This window comes from Aptenodytes patagonicus, chromosome 11, assembly GCF_965638725.1.
Source record: "Aptenodytes patagonicus chromosome 11, bAptPat1.pri.cur, whole genome shotgun sequence".
Taxonomy (NCBI): Eukaryota; Metazoa; Chordata; class Aves; order Sphenisciformes; family Spheniscidae; genus Aptenodytes; species Aptenodytes patagonicus.
Window position 1 is genome coordinate 3889680 of NC_134959.1, and position 18338 is coordinate 3908017.

The following is an 18338-nucleotide window of genomic DNA, read 5'->3' on the forward strand; positions in this document are numbered from 1 at the left end:
AGCCTCCTACCATATTGGTAGCTCAGATTTTTTTAAACACAAGTTTTGCTAATTTTATATAAAAGTTTCTGAAGTTTCATTCATGGAGAAGGTGTTGCTTAAAGAACCCAGCAACACGGTCTAATGAACAGAAAAAAAATCTCATTGAAAATGTTAAAGATAATTTTTTTCCCTAAGCTTCACAGCCCGGTCTGACTTTCTGTATTATTTATAGGTTTGACATGCTCTTCAAGTGCCGCTGACCTGAAATGTCCTCCTGACTTTTCCACACAACTACAAAAAACTTCTAGTTTGGCAAAAAGTTGTATTTTGAAAGTAAACAGAAGTTAAGGTTTGCCAAACATCTCAAACCGAAAGCCACCAGGTACCTATTTTACCACCAGGCAATTTGCTAAATCTGGAAGTACGCTAGCAGTTAATACTGTAAGACCTTTGAAAGCGAGTGGGCTTCTTCACACTCACGTCACACCAAGACTTGGTGCAGAACAGTTGATGCACTACAGACGTACCCCACCTTTTACTGCAGCCATTTCCCTCTGCGCCAAGCCCCCGCATACACTGCACGCACCTTGTGCAAACTATGCGCCAGATATTGCAGTCCGTGGCAGCACTGATGCCGCTTGTGCCGTGCGGGGCAACACAAACGGTGTTAAAACTACCTATAGAAACTCATAGGCCTTTTGCATGCTACATGCACAGTGAGCAAACGGAGCAACCTGCAAATTCTGTATCAAAGCAGAGCGGTGCTTCAAACCCACTACTTTTTATTGCTTTCAACAGCTCACATGAAGCAAGCGGCCAGAAATACAAATGATATCATTACCAACTGGAATTTGTTCTTTCAGCCAACTCTTCATTAAAAGTAATTCATTAGAGGTACTTTAAAAACATTAATCTCATGATGTCATTAAGTGAATACTTTCCGAATCCTATTTTACAGGAGAGGAAATTGAGGCAATCAAGTTATGGCCCGTTCCTGAAAAAACTGAGATAAATCTGATTTCTTTTTCCTCTCAGTGACTGCAAAGGGAGGGAGATTGGATCTACCTCCATCAGTAACCCATGGCCATCTTGAACACTTGTAGGAGAGCCAAGAACAGCCTGGTCTTTTGACTTTGTTTCCAATGGATTAACCACTCTACTTTCCAATCATTATTTAATTCTGCCAACAAAAACGGGCCCGATTTTTATATCAGACCAATTTCACACCAGCATATTTCCATTGCTTTCAACCAAGTTCTATCCGATTTACAACAAGCATAACTGCATTTCCAGCCATTAGGGCTCCCGAGCACATACAAGATGTTTGCTGTTCAAAGCAAGCTTAACCTATAACAGGCTTAACAATAGGGGCTTAACAATAAACAAATTTCACCACGAGATGGAGAGGCAAATCCATTTGAAAGCCTTAACATCGGTTTTCCTAGCTGCGTTAACTCTAGGTTAAAAACCTTCCCCAGGAAGTTGAAGAAAAAATATGCAAAGTGGTTTCAGTAAAAAGAAATTAGGAGATGGATAAATATTTACAAGAGATAATTAACAAAATTACAGCAATGAGTTCTCAACTCGCAGCTGAGTCCAGATGTTGTTCCTGAGGAACTTCAGCTTTCAGCCGCTTCTCAGCATGGTGCCAGGAAACCCCCCCGAAACAGCAGATTTAGGAGCAAGGGTTACGGCTTCTGTACCTGTTCTCCTTAAGGAGTAAGAGTAACCTCAGGCACGTTACAGCTGCAGTACCCGGAGATGCAGATAAATGGAGTAACCCGCACCAAAGTTGGTTTGCTGGGAACAGTCTGCTGAAGGTGGCTGCAGATGTTATCGCTATAACCATTTCACTGCAGCAATACCAATTATTGATCTTCACCTTTTCTGCCGTCTCCCCAGTGCTCCACTAAGCATCAGCAAGGCAAACCTTTCCAACCGGCTCTAAAGGAGGATCCATAAATTGCTCTTTGCGATGAGCTTGTAGCACCCCAACTCTTACCTGCCCCAGTGAACCGCCAAGTTCTGTCCAATTGACCTGATGAGGGCACTAGGCCCATGGTCCCAGATGCACTGCTGAGCCCAAGCGTGGGCTGATCTTTCCAGCTCATCATCCCAGGTCTGCAGGGGGTGGGGAGAGAAAAGAACAGGCAAATTTGTCATCTCAAGCTTATTTGATCAAGAGACTCAACCAACAGCAATTAGAGGAGAAAGAGAGACTACATTACAGCTCACCCCTGGTGTCTGGCCTGTCCTTGTGAAGCCAGCACATTTTAATGATGTGCCCTGACCTGAAAGCAAGTTTCTCAAGATGCCCCCCTGCCATGGAAATGCAGGGCACTAAAGGGTCTATTATTTTTCCTGCTTGATGTCATGCTGCTTAGCAGATGCTTTGCATAGGTCAGTAGAAAACAGACCCAGCAAGACCTCAAGAACCCATCTAGACTATCCACCCTAAAACACAGGTGTTTTTCTAATCTGTTAAAAAAATAAAACAAACATCAAGGACAGAGATCCCAGCACTTCCTCGTGACGTCTATTTCTGAGATCTGCAAGACTTCTAACATGCAGTCAGTGCTCTGATGTAGCTGCAGCACGATTTTCCATCCATTGTCCTTACTACCAGGACATTCCCTGGCTTTCCCATCAAGCGGAACTCCAGCAGTGGATGTGCTCCTGCCCTTCACTACCGACACAGGTGGAGATTTTGGCCCAACCTCTTGAGCAAGGGGTGTGGGTCTGAGCCTCCCGGTCCCAACTCCCCTTCTCCTTCCAGACTAACTGCCGAGTCCACCGATGGATCCAGTCAAATTTAACAGAGGTGGCGAAGTCCCAGAGCTGTTAAGCTAATATCACTCTTAGTGAAACAGGCATCAGGTTAGAAGTGACAAATCCCGTTTATGTTCCCGCTGAGGGAAGGATGTTGGTGTGAGGTCAGTCCTCACTGAATACCACCCAGCTGTAAGCCAAACGAGAGCTCAAACACGATACAAAGGCAAATAGGAAAGCAGGCTTCATTGGCTCCACTGCCCAGGAGTGTATTTGTTTTAAAGGCCAGACTTGCTGGACCCAGTAGACAGTGCCCTGAATTCACTGTGTAATTACTGACAGCTGGTCTATTCAAAACAGTCCTTAGAGGATAATTCGTTGGGATTAAAATATTACCGCACATTCCTACAAGTAAAACCAAAGAGAAGAGAGGTCTTGTAATGTGTCTCCAGCCCATTCACGTGCCAGCACGAGACTATGTCCTCTTTGGACATTTACCATCACAACCAGCTGGTATTTCCAAGTCCCATCTTCTCCAGAAGAAAAGCAACTGCCGATCTCAAACTTATCAAAGGACCTGCCAGAGCCCGTTTGGAGGACTGGAGGGCATTTCAAACACATTTAGAAAACATCAAGTGCTCATTCCAAGCAAGTATCTGAACACAGTCTCGGGCAGTTATAACTGGGATGGGGAGGGACCGCATGTCCCTGGCTAAGACGACAGGAAAACGCAGCGTCTCCTGGAACTTGGTGTGTCTACACTATCTTCGTAAGGCAAACATGAGCTCATCTAACTGAGGTAACAGCCCAGACCTCTGAGAACAGCTTATCATTAAGCATGCTCAGCAACCCAAATTCCAACAACATCCGAGAGCTGCTCTGAGCTCATCAGCTTGGCTTTGAACTGACCAGTGGCCAAGCAAATTCATGTCAGTCTGCAAAACCCCGTGCAGACACAGCTCTGACAGAGGGAATAAAACCATTTTCCGTCTCAGCCCTTCAACTCCTTGAAGGCGTATGGGATCTGACCCACCACGCACACATTTCCAAACCTCTGTTCAAGCAGACTATTGCAATCGTGCCTAGACACACAAGCTTTTGTGGTCCCCACTTTCTGCACCAGGCAATGACCAGCCACAATCCACCTTCCCATCCAACACATAAGCCACGGAAACTCTCCCACGACATTATGCGCTGCTAGTACTTCAGACTTCCTAGCAGAGCATTATTGCCTGCAGCCTCAAAGGCGGAGACGTTCCAAATCTCCTAATTTAATGCAGAGACGTTATGAGCAATAGGCCATTCAATGGAAATTGATGTGAACATATGCATTACATCTTCCTTTGATGCCTACGGATAAAATAAGTGAACTCAGTCAAAAGATACTCAACAGGCAATTGGGAATGAGCTACGACTTTGCATGGCTTTGTGCTTGATGAGTAGAGAAGCTCATTTCTGCGGGCGTCAGATTACAAAGCCATCCCATTTAAATTAGAGCAGTTATTTGCCGTTTCCTTCTCAGACATGAATGCGGTTAGGAGGCTGGAATTATTTCAGAGCAATAAACATTAAAAAAAAAAAAAAAAAAGAGATTTCAGACTTTCCCAGCTACGCTTGCAAGAAGCCTTTATGCCAATATTCAAAGCAGTATCTAGCACCCCTCTACTGAAGCTAGAGGGGTGGTGTACGTCTATGCTCAGTTTCCTTCTCAGGGAGAGATTGAGAAGCCTTCGGTTACAGGCGATTCCAAGTGATTTAGCACATGGACTCTCTTTGTTACTCCTGCAAATTTGTAATGGCCTTTCAAAGTACAGTGTTCACCATACATGTTAAATTCATGCATGGCATACATACACTATACTACAATTTGTAGGTTCAGATTTGATAAGAACATACCCCACAAGGAGTCCATTTACTCAGCCTAGCTAGTTTATAAACCAAACCCTGGACAGCTGAGTTGTAGTGATCAGGTCACTCTCTCATTTTTCTCCCCAGCTTAGACTTTTTGCAATACTGGCAATTCACTTTTTTAAAAGTGGCATGAGAGTCCAGGACTGACGTGTACTGGCAGAAGCTTGGGCATGCTTTGCTAACCCACACAGGAATACTCTCCCATCCTGACAAGGAAAGTCACCACCCTACAGTTTAGAGGAAGGATGGATACCTTACACACGAAAACAAACTATTTTCCTTCCAGCAATCTGTACTGAGAACAATGTTGTTTTATCCTGCTGTCTTTGAGGCCTCCACAAGAGGAAAGATTTCTGCCTTTCATGACTGCTGAAAGCCATCTGACTAAGCCACCTTAAAAGGTCAAGATGTCTTAGGACCTATTATGTCCTCTTTACTCTGGGTTCATTAACAAGGAGTTTGTTTGGGTCTTGGCACCCATCCGCTGCCGTGACTGCTGTTATAAAGTCCAAACACACAGTGGAAACGTTGATCATAAAGTTGTTACAGGGGTTAAGGTAATTCTGTATTTGACCAGCTTTGTCAGGAAGATGTAGGCTGCTCGCTCATTTTCCATTAACACTGAATACCTGTGCTAGCTTTCAGTTAATTATACAAACCCAGCAGCAAAACTGTTTCTTTCTTCATTTCTTCACTCCACTTTACCTCTATCCCATATGTATGTAATTCTTTTGATCTCCAGATAAGTCACGGGACTCACTGTGTTACTGCTTTCTTATTAACAGCCTCCACTGACTAAAGTTCATCCTGTAGTAGATAAGTATGTCCCTTTCCTGGAATACATTAGCTCCCCTTGCCACTTCAGATCACTTAAAATACGTCAGATATGGAGCTGGGAGAAAGGACTTTCACAAGGCAGTGTCTGGAGGTTGACGGGCAAGAACAAGTTCTACCTACTTATCCACAAATTAGCACCACACGTCGCCTGGGAAGCTCCACGCTGGCACCAAAGGCAAAGAGAAAAGTTTATCTACGGTACTAAAGACAGACCATCCTCTTAAATGAGTCCAAATGAGAAATGTCCTATGCAGAACAAAGGATTAAAGTGAAATTCACGTTCAGAATATACACAGCATGTCCAAGTAATATTGGGTAAACACAAATACATGAAAGACTGATTATAGCCTTTCCAAGTAGCACCATCTTATACCCAGCTCCTTTCTTCACAGCATATAAGGCCCTTTCATTTGCCCTCAATCGCCCATAAAAACCACTAGAAAAGCACACTGAGCAAAGGCAAACATAAAAGCGTAACCACGCTGCAAGCGTAAACAGCAGTCGGCCAGTGGGCAGTCCGCAACGGCAGCCCTCTCAGATCCCCAAAGCCAACCAAAACACATTTGGCTTTCTCATGCTTTGTGTTTACTTTCTGGAAATCAATCAGGTCACCTCTTCTCTGGCAGTACCTTGCAGGCAGCCTGCAGGATAACGTGAGAGCCCGCCGAGAGAGATACAAAGCACCGGTTCTTAGAAGGGCACGCGATTTCTGACAAAAGCGGGAGGAAAGACCAGCAGCGTGAATGCTAACGAGGACCAGCTGACGGACAGTTGTCCTTCCTTACTGTCCTCTGCTCCCCCTGCTCTTTTCTTTTCCCTACAGTCACAAAAGGCAGGATTTTCCATTTGCAGCACTCATTTCGGCACAGCTGGCAAACAATTTTATATTACATTTAGCGTACTGTTTCTTTTACCCTTTTAAACACGGTCTTAACAAATCATTAATCATTTAATCTGTCAGCAGGAGCGCACAGACGAAGTCAGGCTAGTTTCGGTCATAACTATATTTGCACATTGGGAATAGGCTCAAAAAAAAAAAAAAAGATTATTTGCCTACATCATTTTCTGACCCTGCAATATTTTGATGGCATGTCAAAAATAACTCAAAGTAGGGTCTCTGGCATCAGGTGAAAAAAACCCTATTCATCTGAACTGTTGATGGTAAAGGCATATTTCATACTCACACTTTTAAGTTCTCCCTCTGAAGTGGGAGAATACATCGACCAAACTTTTATTTTGGTTTCTTGAACTATGAAAAGCCAATAGCACTGACCCATCCACCCATGAACTCCCAAAGCCTTTCCAGCTATTTCCAGTGACTGAAATTCTTTGCAGATGGAAGCCGCATTCCTCAAGCCCTGTTTCTCTAAGGTGCTGAGCAGATTCCCAGCAGCATCATGGATGCTTGGCTCACATTGATAATCTCTGGTGATCAGCGTATGACAAAAGGGCAGATGTTACCTCCAGCACTGGGCGGTAGCTGATGGCAACCCAAAGACCATCAGAGGTTTCTCTGAGCACTGTGATGTCCTGAAACACCAGTCACAACGGTCTGAAAGCTTTCACAGGGAGAACGTGGGTTAAACACTAGGGAAAATTCGATGCTTTTATGACATTAAGGTAATGGAAGAACCTGCTGAGGCAGGCTGTGGAATTGCCATCACTGGAGATGCGTCCAGGACTGGGCCAGACGCTAGTTTATGAATAATGGAACCAGTCCTGAAACTATGCAGCGGATGGACTCGATGACCTGTTACTGGCCCTTTCCAACAAAAACAGTCCAATGATCTAAAGCATCGTTCACTCTGGAATGAAACTGCTCCAGGAAACCTCTTGAGAAAAACTCACTTTAGAGGAAATTTGCTACAACTCTTGCACCATAAGGAAAATTAAAGTTAAAAAAAAAGCAGTAATAAAGTTAGGTATCAGGAGCTAGACTCACCATGTATTCCATATTAGAGGCCACTGGGTGCACTTGACCTCTCAATTTATTGTGGAGCATCAGTATCTCCTGTCTGTCTGAGAATAAAATGGCTCTCTTGGATCTGGAGTGACTTTCCCCATCCTGATATTTACTCAAAATGCTCTCCAGGTGACTTGAGTTGGGCAAGATAAAGCATTCAGTTGCCTTTGTCAGGAGCAGTACACATCCAAGAGGAAGGATCCAAGGCAGGACAGGATTCATGCCTCCTCCTCTACAGCCAGCAGAAGCGGAGATGGAGACGATGGTAGGTTTTCTTGCAGAGAGTCCTGTGGCTCAGCGCGGGTCTGGATTTTGGGGAGAAACAGGCAGTCAGAGCAGTGCCAGAGAAGCTCTCAGTGCATATGACCCCCACCGGGGAAGCCACACAACCCAGATTTTTGCTTGAAAAAAGAGTGATGCCTACAGTCTAAGCAATTATCGTTCACCCCAGTGACAGGAAGACCTCAACAACACCGTAAGTGATGGGAACTCAGTTTATTACACCGGGGAACTCCACTGACGTCGTACTGGGAGCGAGCGTTAGCCAGGCAGCCCTCCAGCACGGCGGTGGATGCCTTCTCCACCGAAGATCCCAGGGGCGCAGGTGTCACCCAGCAATGCCCAGCAGCTCTGAATAACCCCCCGTTCACAGGTGGGAAGGGGAGACATTTGAAGCTATTCACCCAAAGACCAGCTGTTAAAGTGAAGAACGGATATGAATAAAAGGGAAAGTAAAATTCCCAGCAAGCCAGATCACAGAGGTCAGACATCAGCAAGAGCTATTTCGGAGGCCCCGCTCTGCCAATAGACTCCAGCGGAGCAGCTGCCAGACTCTGTGAAAGCAGCTGTTTATGTGAAATGTCACCGTAACGTCCAACAACCAAAATCCCTGCTGGCGAATGACGCACCGGGGTGTTCTCGCTGACGCATCGCTTTACGGCAGGCGGGAGCGCAGCCAGCGATATGAATTATGACAGATTAGGAGAGGAGCTGGAGCACCCGTGCTCCCCCAGCCAGAAGATTAGGTGTTCCCATGCATGCTTGGTAGCCATCAGCACCAAGGGCTTGGAGAGGTGGTCTCAATTTGGTCACTACTGGGTTTGAATGGCTTCATTTAATCTCCACCCCCTCCCTTGCTCCACAGTGCTCCCGTTCCACCTGCCATTTCCAAACTCTTCCTCCCTTCCTCTCCCGCCCTGCCCCAACTTCTCCATCTAATGAGCCCTGAGCATCTTGGCTGGTTTTATTTAGATCATGAGCTATTCAGGGAAGGAAATACATGCTGCTGCATGGCTCTGCAGCACCAGAGCAGAATCAATCCCTCAGGGGCAATAAGCACCTGTACAGACGGTGCAAGCACAGCATCCTCTCTCCTTAAGGCTAAATTTTGGAAGAAAGCTTCCCCATCCCCATCTTCAACACTAGGTGAGGATCTAGTTTTGACAGCATGGTTAAAAAGACACGCTGAAAGCATTCCTACGCAGTGTCAGGAAATAAACCCCAGATTAGCAGGAATTATTCGAGAAGTTTCAGCCCAGTGACAAGGGATTTGGACACACTGACACCGGACGAGTTGGAAACCATCCAAGGCAGGGAAGCGCCTTCCAGATCCCAGCTGGAAAAGCTGCGCTCGAGCATGAAGTCCCAAACCCCTGTTCCCCAGACCCAGCACAACAGCATCTGCAGAGGACAGCGGCAAGCACAAGGTGCTTTGCACAGGTGGGGGACCCCCCAAAAAAAACTCTGAGGCCACTGAGAAACCCTGAAAACTTGTTGGCCGTCTACACAAAAGAGACAAAGTCCCCGTTTGAGGCTTCTTTCTTGTGCTGTATTAAGGCAGATGAAAACCAGCTGCCCTCAGTCTCTCTCCAGGCAGAGCATTAAGCCTTTGCCTCAGTAGAACAATGCAGGAATGTAATTTGCTCAGTTTAGGTAATGGCTTCTCATTATTTCCTGCTCTGCAGAGCAAGTCGAACACACACGCCTTGTCCCCAGCTCCAGGCACACCTGAAAGACAGGACGTTCGGTGGCGTTGGGACAAATACTGCTTTAACCTCATCCTCTTCTCAGCCTTGTTTGTTGGCATTTGCTCCCCCCCAAGCAGCAGCCCAACTTTCTAACCCGGCTACAGAGGGGTAGGGGAGGCAAAACGAGCTGTTGCTTTTGTAGACCGTCTGACCCAAATTCAGGGAACAATTCCTACTTTGAGGCACTTCCCTAAGAGTTTAAAAATAGATGCTCTGCCACAGCCGTTTACAATGTGGCCATTTAGCACAAGCAATTTTAACTGCAGCTTGTCCTGTAGGTAGAGCAGGCAGGAACAGACAGCTAATATATGCTGCAGTTGTACCCCCTCATTTGGCCGGGTGCCCTTTGCTAAATAGGAGCCCGTATCCACCACCCAGCAAACACTGACTTTACAGAAAGGACAGCTTGAAAAAATCAGCTGTAACATCTGAAAGCCCAGAGGAGGTGCCCCACTCACGGCTACGCAATGAAGCCAACGTGTCTGGTTTTGTGCCCCAGCCAAAACCTTGCAACAGATGGTGCATTATTCCTCAGGATGTTCTTCCCTGTATCCCATTTGTGAGCGAGGGGATACTAGCACCTCTCTAAAATTAGGTCATTTTGGCACTATCTTCTTTTTCACCTGGGGTGCAGGTCCCTTCCTCTGCTTTGGCTCGAGGTGGGGAGCGCTGAGCATCCAAAGGAAGGATGAAGTGATCAGAGAGGGACAAGGAGCAAAGAGCTCCCTGGCCAGATTAATTAAAAGCAGCAGATAGATGCTCACATTTCAGGAAGCTCTCATCGATTTCAGATGTCTATCCATTTGCCTCTCTTAATATCCTCGTGCCCAGGTGCAACGAAACGCTCAGACATGTGTTAAAGCTCAGCCAGCCCAAGTGCCCTGCGGAGCTGGGGCAGCACGTCTGGGCTGCATCAGGAGCTCCTCATCAGGGAAGATTGAAATCATACCGCCTTTGAGTCAGGATTTGACATTACTCGGAGAAAATTATCAGCTGACAGTCAGCTGAGTACGTCTCTGCTGTTGTTTTCAAGGGTTCAAGAGAAGCATTAGCACAGCCTTCCTTTAAACACATCAGGCCCTTGATACTGGTGCCAGGTAAACATCTGGGAGCAATCAGAAACAAGTGAGTCAGCAGAAACCGACTCCTTAATATGCTGTAAAGCCTGTCCAAACTGGGGACAAAGGGGAGGCCTTCTTCTGGGGTCTGAGGAAGTTAAAAAGCAGCACCGGACTTTGGAAAAGATTATTTTTAGAAAGCTATTTCCCCAGCTAATGGATGGTGTCTGCATTTCACAGAAAGCAGAAGAGTTGGTAGCATTCGAAGCCTGGCATGCAGCGCTGCCTGCTAAAGCCACATGCTGGCTGACTTCTGTACTTCATTATGTCCTCGCTTCACCTTATTCCTTACAGCTATTGATCTTTAACTGCCTCCTTGGTGAAGCATACGAGTGGGTCTCTACTCCTTGGTTATGGACGACATTTGCAGCTAAAACATCCTGGGACCTGCGGAGTTATACATGGAACAAGCTGACAAGGCAGGAAAATGCAAGAGTTAGGTCGGGATACCAGCAAAGCAGAGGGGAGTTAACCTGGGATCAGCTTTTAACCTGTTCAAAGAAATCCAGAGATAAAGCCACAACATACTTCACGCATTAAACCTCGGGTCAGCTGTTTAACCGAGATGCGCACATTTCAGGCTTTGAAGAACTGTGTTGGCTTCAAAAGAAAAGTGGGATGACAAGTCCCTTGACACAGGACATAGCGTTGTCTGCACAGAACACACTATGCATTCAGCATCTTCAAGGCCACGGGCCAAAACATCTGGATCTTCCATTACTCCCACAGAACTGAAGTGGGTGAGTTTCTATGCAAAACCACACGGAAAACCCACTGGAAACAGACACAACATGTGGCGACACTGTGAAACTCCTTTTAGACAGGACTTTAGAGCAGACTTGCATAAACACAGGCTTCCTGGAACAGACTAGATGTCAGCTATTAGAGACTGCTACAGCATCCCTTAGGTATTTTCTGTTTGTGTAGAAATCCACTCCTGTACTTGCAAACTCCTCCCATTCATTCAAGATTAATGTTTATTAATATTGCATTAACCTCTGCAAAGCATACATAAGGGAAGCTCAGACAGTATTGTGCTATTTCATACCACACAAGCAACTTTTTGGAGAAGCTGCTAAAATTGTGCCTACTTAAATAGAGACATTCCTTGCACACACACACAGTCCCCAAACCACATTTCAGAAGCAGGGACCAAAGCTTACACTTACCTTGCCGAGTGCTTCCAAGTCCCCAGGAAATTGTAGCTCCTCCAAGCCTGCTTGTGGAAAATAAATTATATATCTGAAATATTTAAACTAGGAGGAGGGGGAAAAGGATGAAACAAGCCTCAGGAGGTGCGAGGAATGCAAGGTCTCGGCTCAGCAGCCCGTACCAACTGCAGTCTCACAGAGCTCCCCAGTGGTATTTATGCTCTCCAGGCAAAGAGGACAACCCTGGATCATCTTGTTTGGCAACGGGCCCGTAGTAATAACGAAAAGAAGGGGGGGGGATAAAAGGAGGGGGGGGGGGAATAGGAAAAGGAGGCAGGAGCAAGGAGCAGAGGGGTGTCGCTTGGGATCTCAGCAGTTTGAAGATAGTCATTGGGGCTCAGCAAATTAGGACCATCCTCCCAAAGGCGGTAACACAACACCCGGGGAGGGGGAGAGAAGGAGGAGTGCAGCCAGATGATCCTATGAAAGGGTTTGCTTCGCCTTCCCCTGCAGCCAGCTTTCAGGCAGAGCTCGCAGCCCGGCGGGTTCCCGGGGGCACGGGAGCGTCCGCCCCGCCGGGGGGGGGGGGGGGGGGCCGGGACGCCTCGCTGAGGTGCTGCGGTGATGAGGGAGGGGGAATTCAAGAAAAGGGGGTTTCTGCGAGGGGCCGAAGCCAGCTGTCTCGTTTCCCGCTTCCCCAACGGGAAAATCCCGCAGCGGGTCCTGGTGCTGCGGGGCTGAGGCAGCTCCGACGGAGCCGCGGGGTCCCCAGGTCTGGCAGCGGGGCTGAGCTGGGGTCCAGCTCGGGCACACCCCATGGCAGCCCCCTTTTTTTCCAGAGCTGGGCGTTTGGCTGGGAAACGGGAGGAGATCTCTCACCCCCTGCGGTTCGTTCCCAGCGCTCGCCCAGCGCTGGCATTCCCCACGCACACCCACGGTCCAGCCCCGCTGCTCCAGCGCAGCAGCGGGAGCTACAGAGAATAAGCAAGACAAAAAGTTAGTGAAACATCTAGGCAAGGCTCACCTCTTCTGCTGCGCGGCTGATGCCCAAAAAGCTGCTTTCGCATCGAGCTCCGTGCCTGCGTTTGCAATTCTACGTGCGCTGTTGAAACACGATTTTATTCACTGTGAAAGGAAACGATTGAGCAAAAGACAAGCTGAAAGTTCCTTCTCTTTTTTAAGTAAACAAACAGGAAAAAGTAAATCTGTATCAGGAGTAACAACATGAGTCTATTACAGCACCTCTGCTGCAGCAGCTGCCAGCCCGCAGCGGGATGCTGCGGTGCCGAGCGCCCGGAGTGAGCAGGTCCAGGAGTCACCACCCATGGGAGTCCCTTGGGGTCCCCATCCGGCAGCACTGCGGGGTCGGCACATCTGCTGGCACATACCCGGGGTGACCCAGCCCCAGCCCGGGGTGTCCCCCTGCAGAGGGGGCACCAGCGATGGCCCGGCAGAGGCAGGGGAGCACCCATCTCCTGGCTTTGGCATATCCAAGCAAAGCAGCTATGATTTTTCCAAATCCACTAAGTCCTCTCTTCAAAGTTCTTGGGGAAAAAAGTCCTTCCACACTTCTAAACAGTCAATATTTACTTTTTTGAGCAAAACACCAACCAATTTTATTTACTGTTTACAAGAAGGAAGCTTACAAGATATTCTGCCTCCGAGAGGCTTGTTTAAACCCAGCAGTGCTCAAAAAGCAGAATGACATTTATCAAACTTGTTCAACAGCGCATAAGCAAAGCAGCAAACATTGGTGGCTGATAGAGCAACTCCACTGAGCAAAGAAAACAACCCCTCTGAAGTCAGCTCCAAGATATATCTGCTGATTTGATCTCTTACACTATTTTCCTCAGAATTTTTTGAGAAGTAGCAGATTCTCATCACTTGGGGTGTATCTTCAGCACCGTTTCTGGTCTTGCGTCTTTTAAACCGAGTCGTAGCTGGGACGTGGGGGAGCCAGTCCTCACCAGTCAGCCCCAGTCCTGCAGCCCGGTACGGCCACGACACCCTTTCTGGCTGCTTTTCCCCACTGGCCACATTCTCCCAGCTGTATTTACAAAGAGTTCCTATTTACTTCAAAACAAACTGTGTATGTGAACCGACAACATATGGTCCATCATTTGGACCTGGCACTTCTATCCTGCTAGGAGTGATTCAGTACAATTTGGGCAGCTCACTGCCAGAAAGGCTCAGATGCTGCCACCAACACGGGCGATTCAAAGACCACACAGAACTGGGTAGACAGGAGGTTCTGCACCGCTTTACTTTAAAAATCACTGTATCCTCTTTTTTTTTCCTTGCTCCTCTGATTCACTCTGGATCAATGAGTTTGCTGTATTTGCAGAAGGCTTATTTCGTCAGCTGAAAGCTGCAGCCCCCATTTCCTAATTTCCCTGAGTAACAAAGGCCAACAGTGGTGAACCATCGTGCCCTCACACAGGCTGCCACCCCAAAACCACGCAGCTCCACAGCCCTGAGTCACGGGCCTCAGGAGGTGCTATTCACCCCAACTACCAGAAAGTTGAATTAACTCATTTTAAATCTCATGTACCGACATACAAATGATTTCCAGGTCTCAGAGAAATCCAGTATTTTGTAATCTCCACAAACGTTCCTATGGGAAATTAATCCCCGTAGGATGGTTTAGGCTGTCTGACTTCTCCATCAACCCTGCTGCTTTACAAAGGTTTGCTTTTTTAATTTATTTTTTAATATACACCAGTATGGCTTCACTGTACAAGTCATACACGGTGCACGGTTGTGCTTAGGGGTGAGCACAGCCCGGAACGAGGATTTTTATGCGCCTCATTTTGTCTCGAGTCAGCAGTTTCAGGTCATACATTTGACCAAAGCCAAAACAATCAGAAGTTACTTTTAATCATTCAGCATTATTACCGCCTTGATTATAACGTCTCCGTTTCGTATGTGGTAAAAGCCACATAAAGCAGGCTGCATATGTAAGTATACATTAGGAGAGAAGGCTTTTAATGCAATAGCCAATGAATAGGAAGAAACACAGATTTCACTATGCCCTCCTAATTGAACATGCAGACAGCATGTCTTGATTTTCAGCTTCAACTAAATTCCCCTTTATTTCCCACTCACATAGTAGCTCAGCAATAACAGCACCGAACACGAGCAGGGGAAGAGCGAAGAACAGGGCGAGAGACTCAAAGCTGCGGTGCTAACTCCTGTTACTATCTGGTTTTGACTCCTGCTCCAGAGCAGAGGGAGTACAAGGGCAATAACGGGGATGAAGCAAACCCGGCGGCAATAGGAAACGTGCAGAAACTTGGCTGTAGTCGTGTACAACGAGAGTGTAATGGAGAAGACCAGCAGCCCACGAGCTACTCCTGACGGGCACCGGGCAGGCAGCGGCACAGCCATGCCGGTCTTTGGGGGAACCGCATCCTCGGCTTCGCTGTCTACTTACATTTCCCCTCCTGTCTGGGCTTTGTCTCCACTGGAGGGTGATGCAGTGGGGTAGAGGTGGCCAAGAAACCCCTGCCGCGTCCGTCCTGCCCTCCTGCAGGGATGGGATGAAGATGCCGCAGTCTCCTGACCGTACGGCATGCTGCTGCCTTGGCGTTATACGGAGGCTGCTCCGGCAGATGAGTTCACAGCATGGGGATCCTGAATCACTGAAGTGAAAGCCAGGCATTTATAGATTTACTCCCAAACACAACTAATACTCGGCACCGTGAACCCCTATTTATTCTCTCTCGCTGCTCTCCTGTTTTGGGGCAGCCTGGACTGTGACCACCCAGGTTCATCTGCGGCTTCTTTTCCTCCTCCTCATAATAAAGAACATTTCCCCAAACATTTAATCTGCTGATGATACGCAAGGAAAAAAACTCCCCCCAAAACTTCCCAAAGCCTCTGCTGTTTTGTCAGTGCCCAGGTAAAAAATTAGGTCAGTAAGACAAGGAAATAAGCCCACAAGCAGCAATTTCAGAAACTAATTGCTGAATTTTGGGGGCACTGCTGACCGCTCTAAGCACAAGTGAAACGTCAGCTAAAAACTACAGAACCCCGCACCTCGTTATTGCACCTCACCACATTTCCTGGTTACATCTGCAGTGAGAGATGGTGAAACACGCTTTTTTAATAATAAAGTAACCGGTACAGATCTGCAGACTGAAACAGTTCAGAAATATTAACCCAACACTCATTTTTGGAGATTTCACCCCAAAGGGAGAAGGTGAATTGCAATCACAAGCTCCGCAGCCATTACGCCTGGTTATTTGCTAATACAAATTCTTTCCAAAAGCCTTTGGGTCGTTAGAAATACCCTGGAATAAACCCCCCAGTTGCACGAATCCCAACAGCTTGGGAACATCCACCGCATGTCAAAGGCGCACTCTTCCTTCCTATTCAAAACAAGAGGGGTTTACGAAGATAAACCCCTTGCCGAAAGCCCGGGAGCTCCCCGAACTCCGGGCAGCAGTTTTGGCAGCAGCTTTAGAGCTGTAACACCACGAAACTCGCGTGTGCCACCACTGCCCTCTGCTGCAGCGCGTCCCCAGGCCTGTCCCGCCTCGGGAGTGACATCGTCTCGGGCGGATATTGTGGAAAACTGTAGAGTTTCTTAATTAAAAACCGCAACAACCTCCCCCCGCCCCCAAATACCTTGTGCTTTTGATAATCTTTCTCCCCCACCCCATCAGATCATCCCCCGTGCAGACCTGGCTTACAGCCTAAGATTTTTCTGACGGCCTTTTGGGGTCGCACATCCAAAGTTTCTCGTTTTGAAAACTTTAGGTCTTAATGTGCGTTTTTTAAAAACCATTTCTTAAAGCCTGGTTTAAACATCAGTAAACCACCACCAGATTTATGGTGTATTGGGGGGGAGCCGTGTTGGGTGTTGGTTTGTTGTTTTTTTTTTTTCTTTTACATAATCACTCACAGACAAAGCAAATAATCAAAAGGCTGCAAAATCCTTGTTTTGCAACAACGGGAGGAGTTTAATATGGAAAATAAAAATTGTGGTTATGTGTTCACATCAGACTGTTGCCACATACTTTTTACTCTTTTTTTTCCTTTGAGTAATACACTGCAAAAGACAGATTTTAGCAACAAGTGCATTTGTAATATCCTTAGTGAAAAACCAAAAAATTAATACCATCTGAACAACTTCCATTTCATACTGAGAGGATTTCAACACTTTCTTTTTAAACCAGCAATTACTCATTGCCATGTCTTTAAAATAATTAATAACACTTGTAACCTGCTCACGTCAAGTGAAACGTAGAACTGAAGATGCAGAGTGAATTGCATTGTTGCAGCAAGAGCTTCTCTTACCATCTTCTCCAATCCTGACAATTTTTATTAGAAGATGTCTATACAGGTCTTTTATGAACAGGAAAGGTCTAGGTTGTATACCAGGACTTGGGTTGTGACAGAAATTCATTTTCTATTCTTTTACCCCAGGGGACGACGCACAGGACACAGGAAAAGCCCTTGGAGCTTCCGCAGCTGCAAAGGAACGCAGAACTGTACGTCTCAACACCAAAAACCTCCCGATAGCAAAAAATATCAACTAGGATGTTCTTAGGACCAAGCCTGTATTAGGTAAAACTGTATTAGGTGATTAAACTGCAATTTAAATACTGTAACATCAATCCATCACATATGCAGCAACTCTAAGCAAACCTCGGCAGAAGCGCAAGCACAGCTAAATGACGTAACACTAGAATCTCATTAATTGTACACCAGTTCCATCTTCCTCATCCTCCTCTTCATTTCTTCCTCCCCTCCTCTTTTTTTCACTTTACCCTTTTTAAGCTATTTCTGCCGCACTGGACTCCACCCGAAACTGCTCGTCACAGAGGCGTCCGCTCCAGGTCGAACACTGTCATTTCTGAAGTTGACGAGTCACCTATAACCGAGAAGACTCGTTTCGTTATTCACGGGAAGACTGAGACTAATACAGCGTTTCCTTTCCAGAAGGGAACAAAATGCAAGACTTCAGATAGCAAAAAGTTGAACTTTGCTTCAATGCACATTCCCAAGTCCTGGGAAAGCCTTGCAGGGCTGCTTGCAAACAGCAACTAGCCCCCAAAATTCAAAATAAAGTGATTTTATTATACCTGTATTTTCAATACACCTGTATTACAAACCCATCCACAACTGGTTAAGACATCTGTAAACAGTAAAAGCTCTTTGCTAGGAAATCCCTCGCCACCGAGAGTCCCGTTAGTGCAAGAGTAGACCAACAACATGGGGTCCAATTTGTTTCTGCTAAACATACCTGACATCCTACCCACAAACGCAAACCTGTAATTTTTGAGTAACACGGGTCAAAACTCGCCAGCCAACCATCTCGTCCATTCAGAACCGAAGTTAATTGCAAGGAACCCGGTATCAAGTAATGTAGTAATCACTCATCGCCTGCAATTTTATCTGGAATATTCTGGTAAGCCTACATTATCAGAAACATACTTTTTCACAACCCACTGGAGATCCAGGTAAATACTCAACACAGCCACAAGGGGAAAAGAAAAAAAAAAAAACCCCAAACATTTCTGCAGTACAGAAAACGACTTCAACCAGGGTGCAGGAACAGGATGTGAATAATAAC

General features: G+C 46.6%; 1 protein-coding gene across 1 annotated transcript in view; it reads right to left on the minus strand.

Moving 5' to 3' along the window:
* The window catches only part of CRISPLD2 (cysteine rich secretory protein LCCL domain containing 2), a 31786-nt gene extending 19845 nt beyond the window's left edge, over positions 1-11941 (minus strand). Inside the window, exons 1-3 of the mRNA XM_076349012.1 lie at positions 11777-11941; positions 7442-7767; positions 1985-2103 (exon numbers count right to left, since the gene is read on the minus strand). Of these exons, the coding sequence (XP_076205127.1) occupies positions 1985-2103; positions 7442-7684 (362 nt within the window). The 5' untranslated portion in view covers positions 7685-7767; positions 11777-11941. The remainder of the gene's footprint in view (positions 1-1984; positions 2104-7441; positions 7768-11776) is intronic.
* Between the last annotated feature and the right edge of the window lie 6397 nt (positions 11942-18338).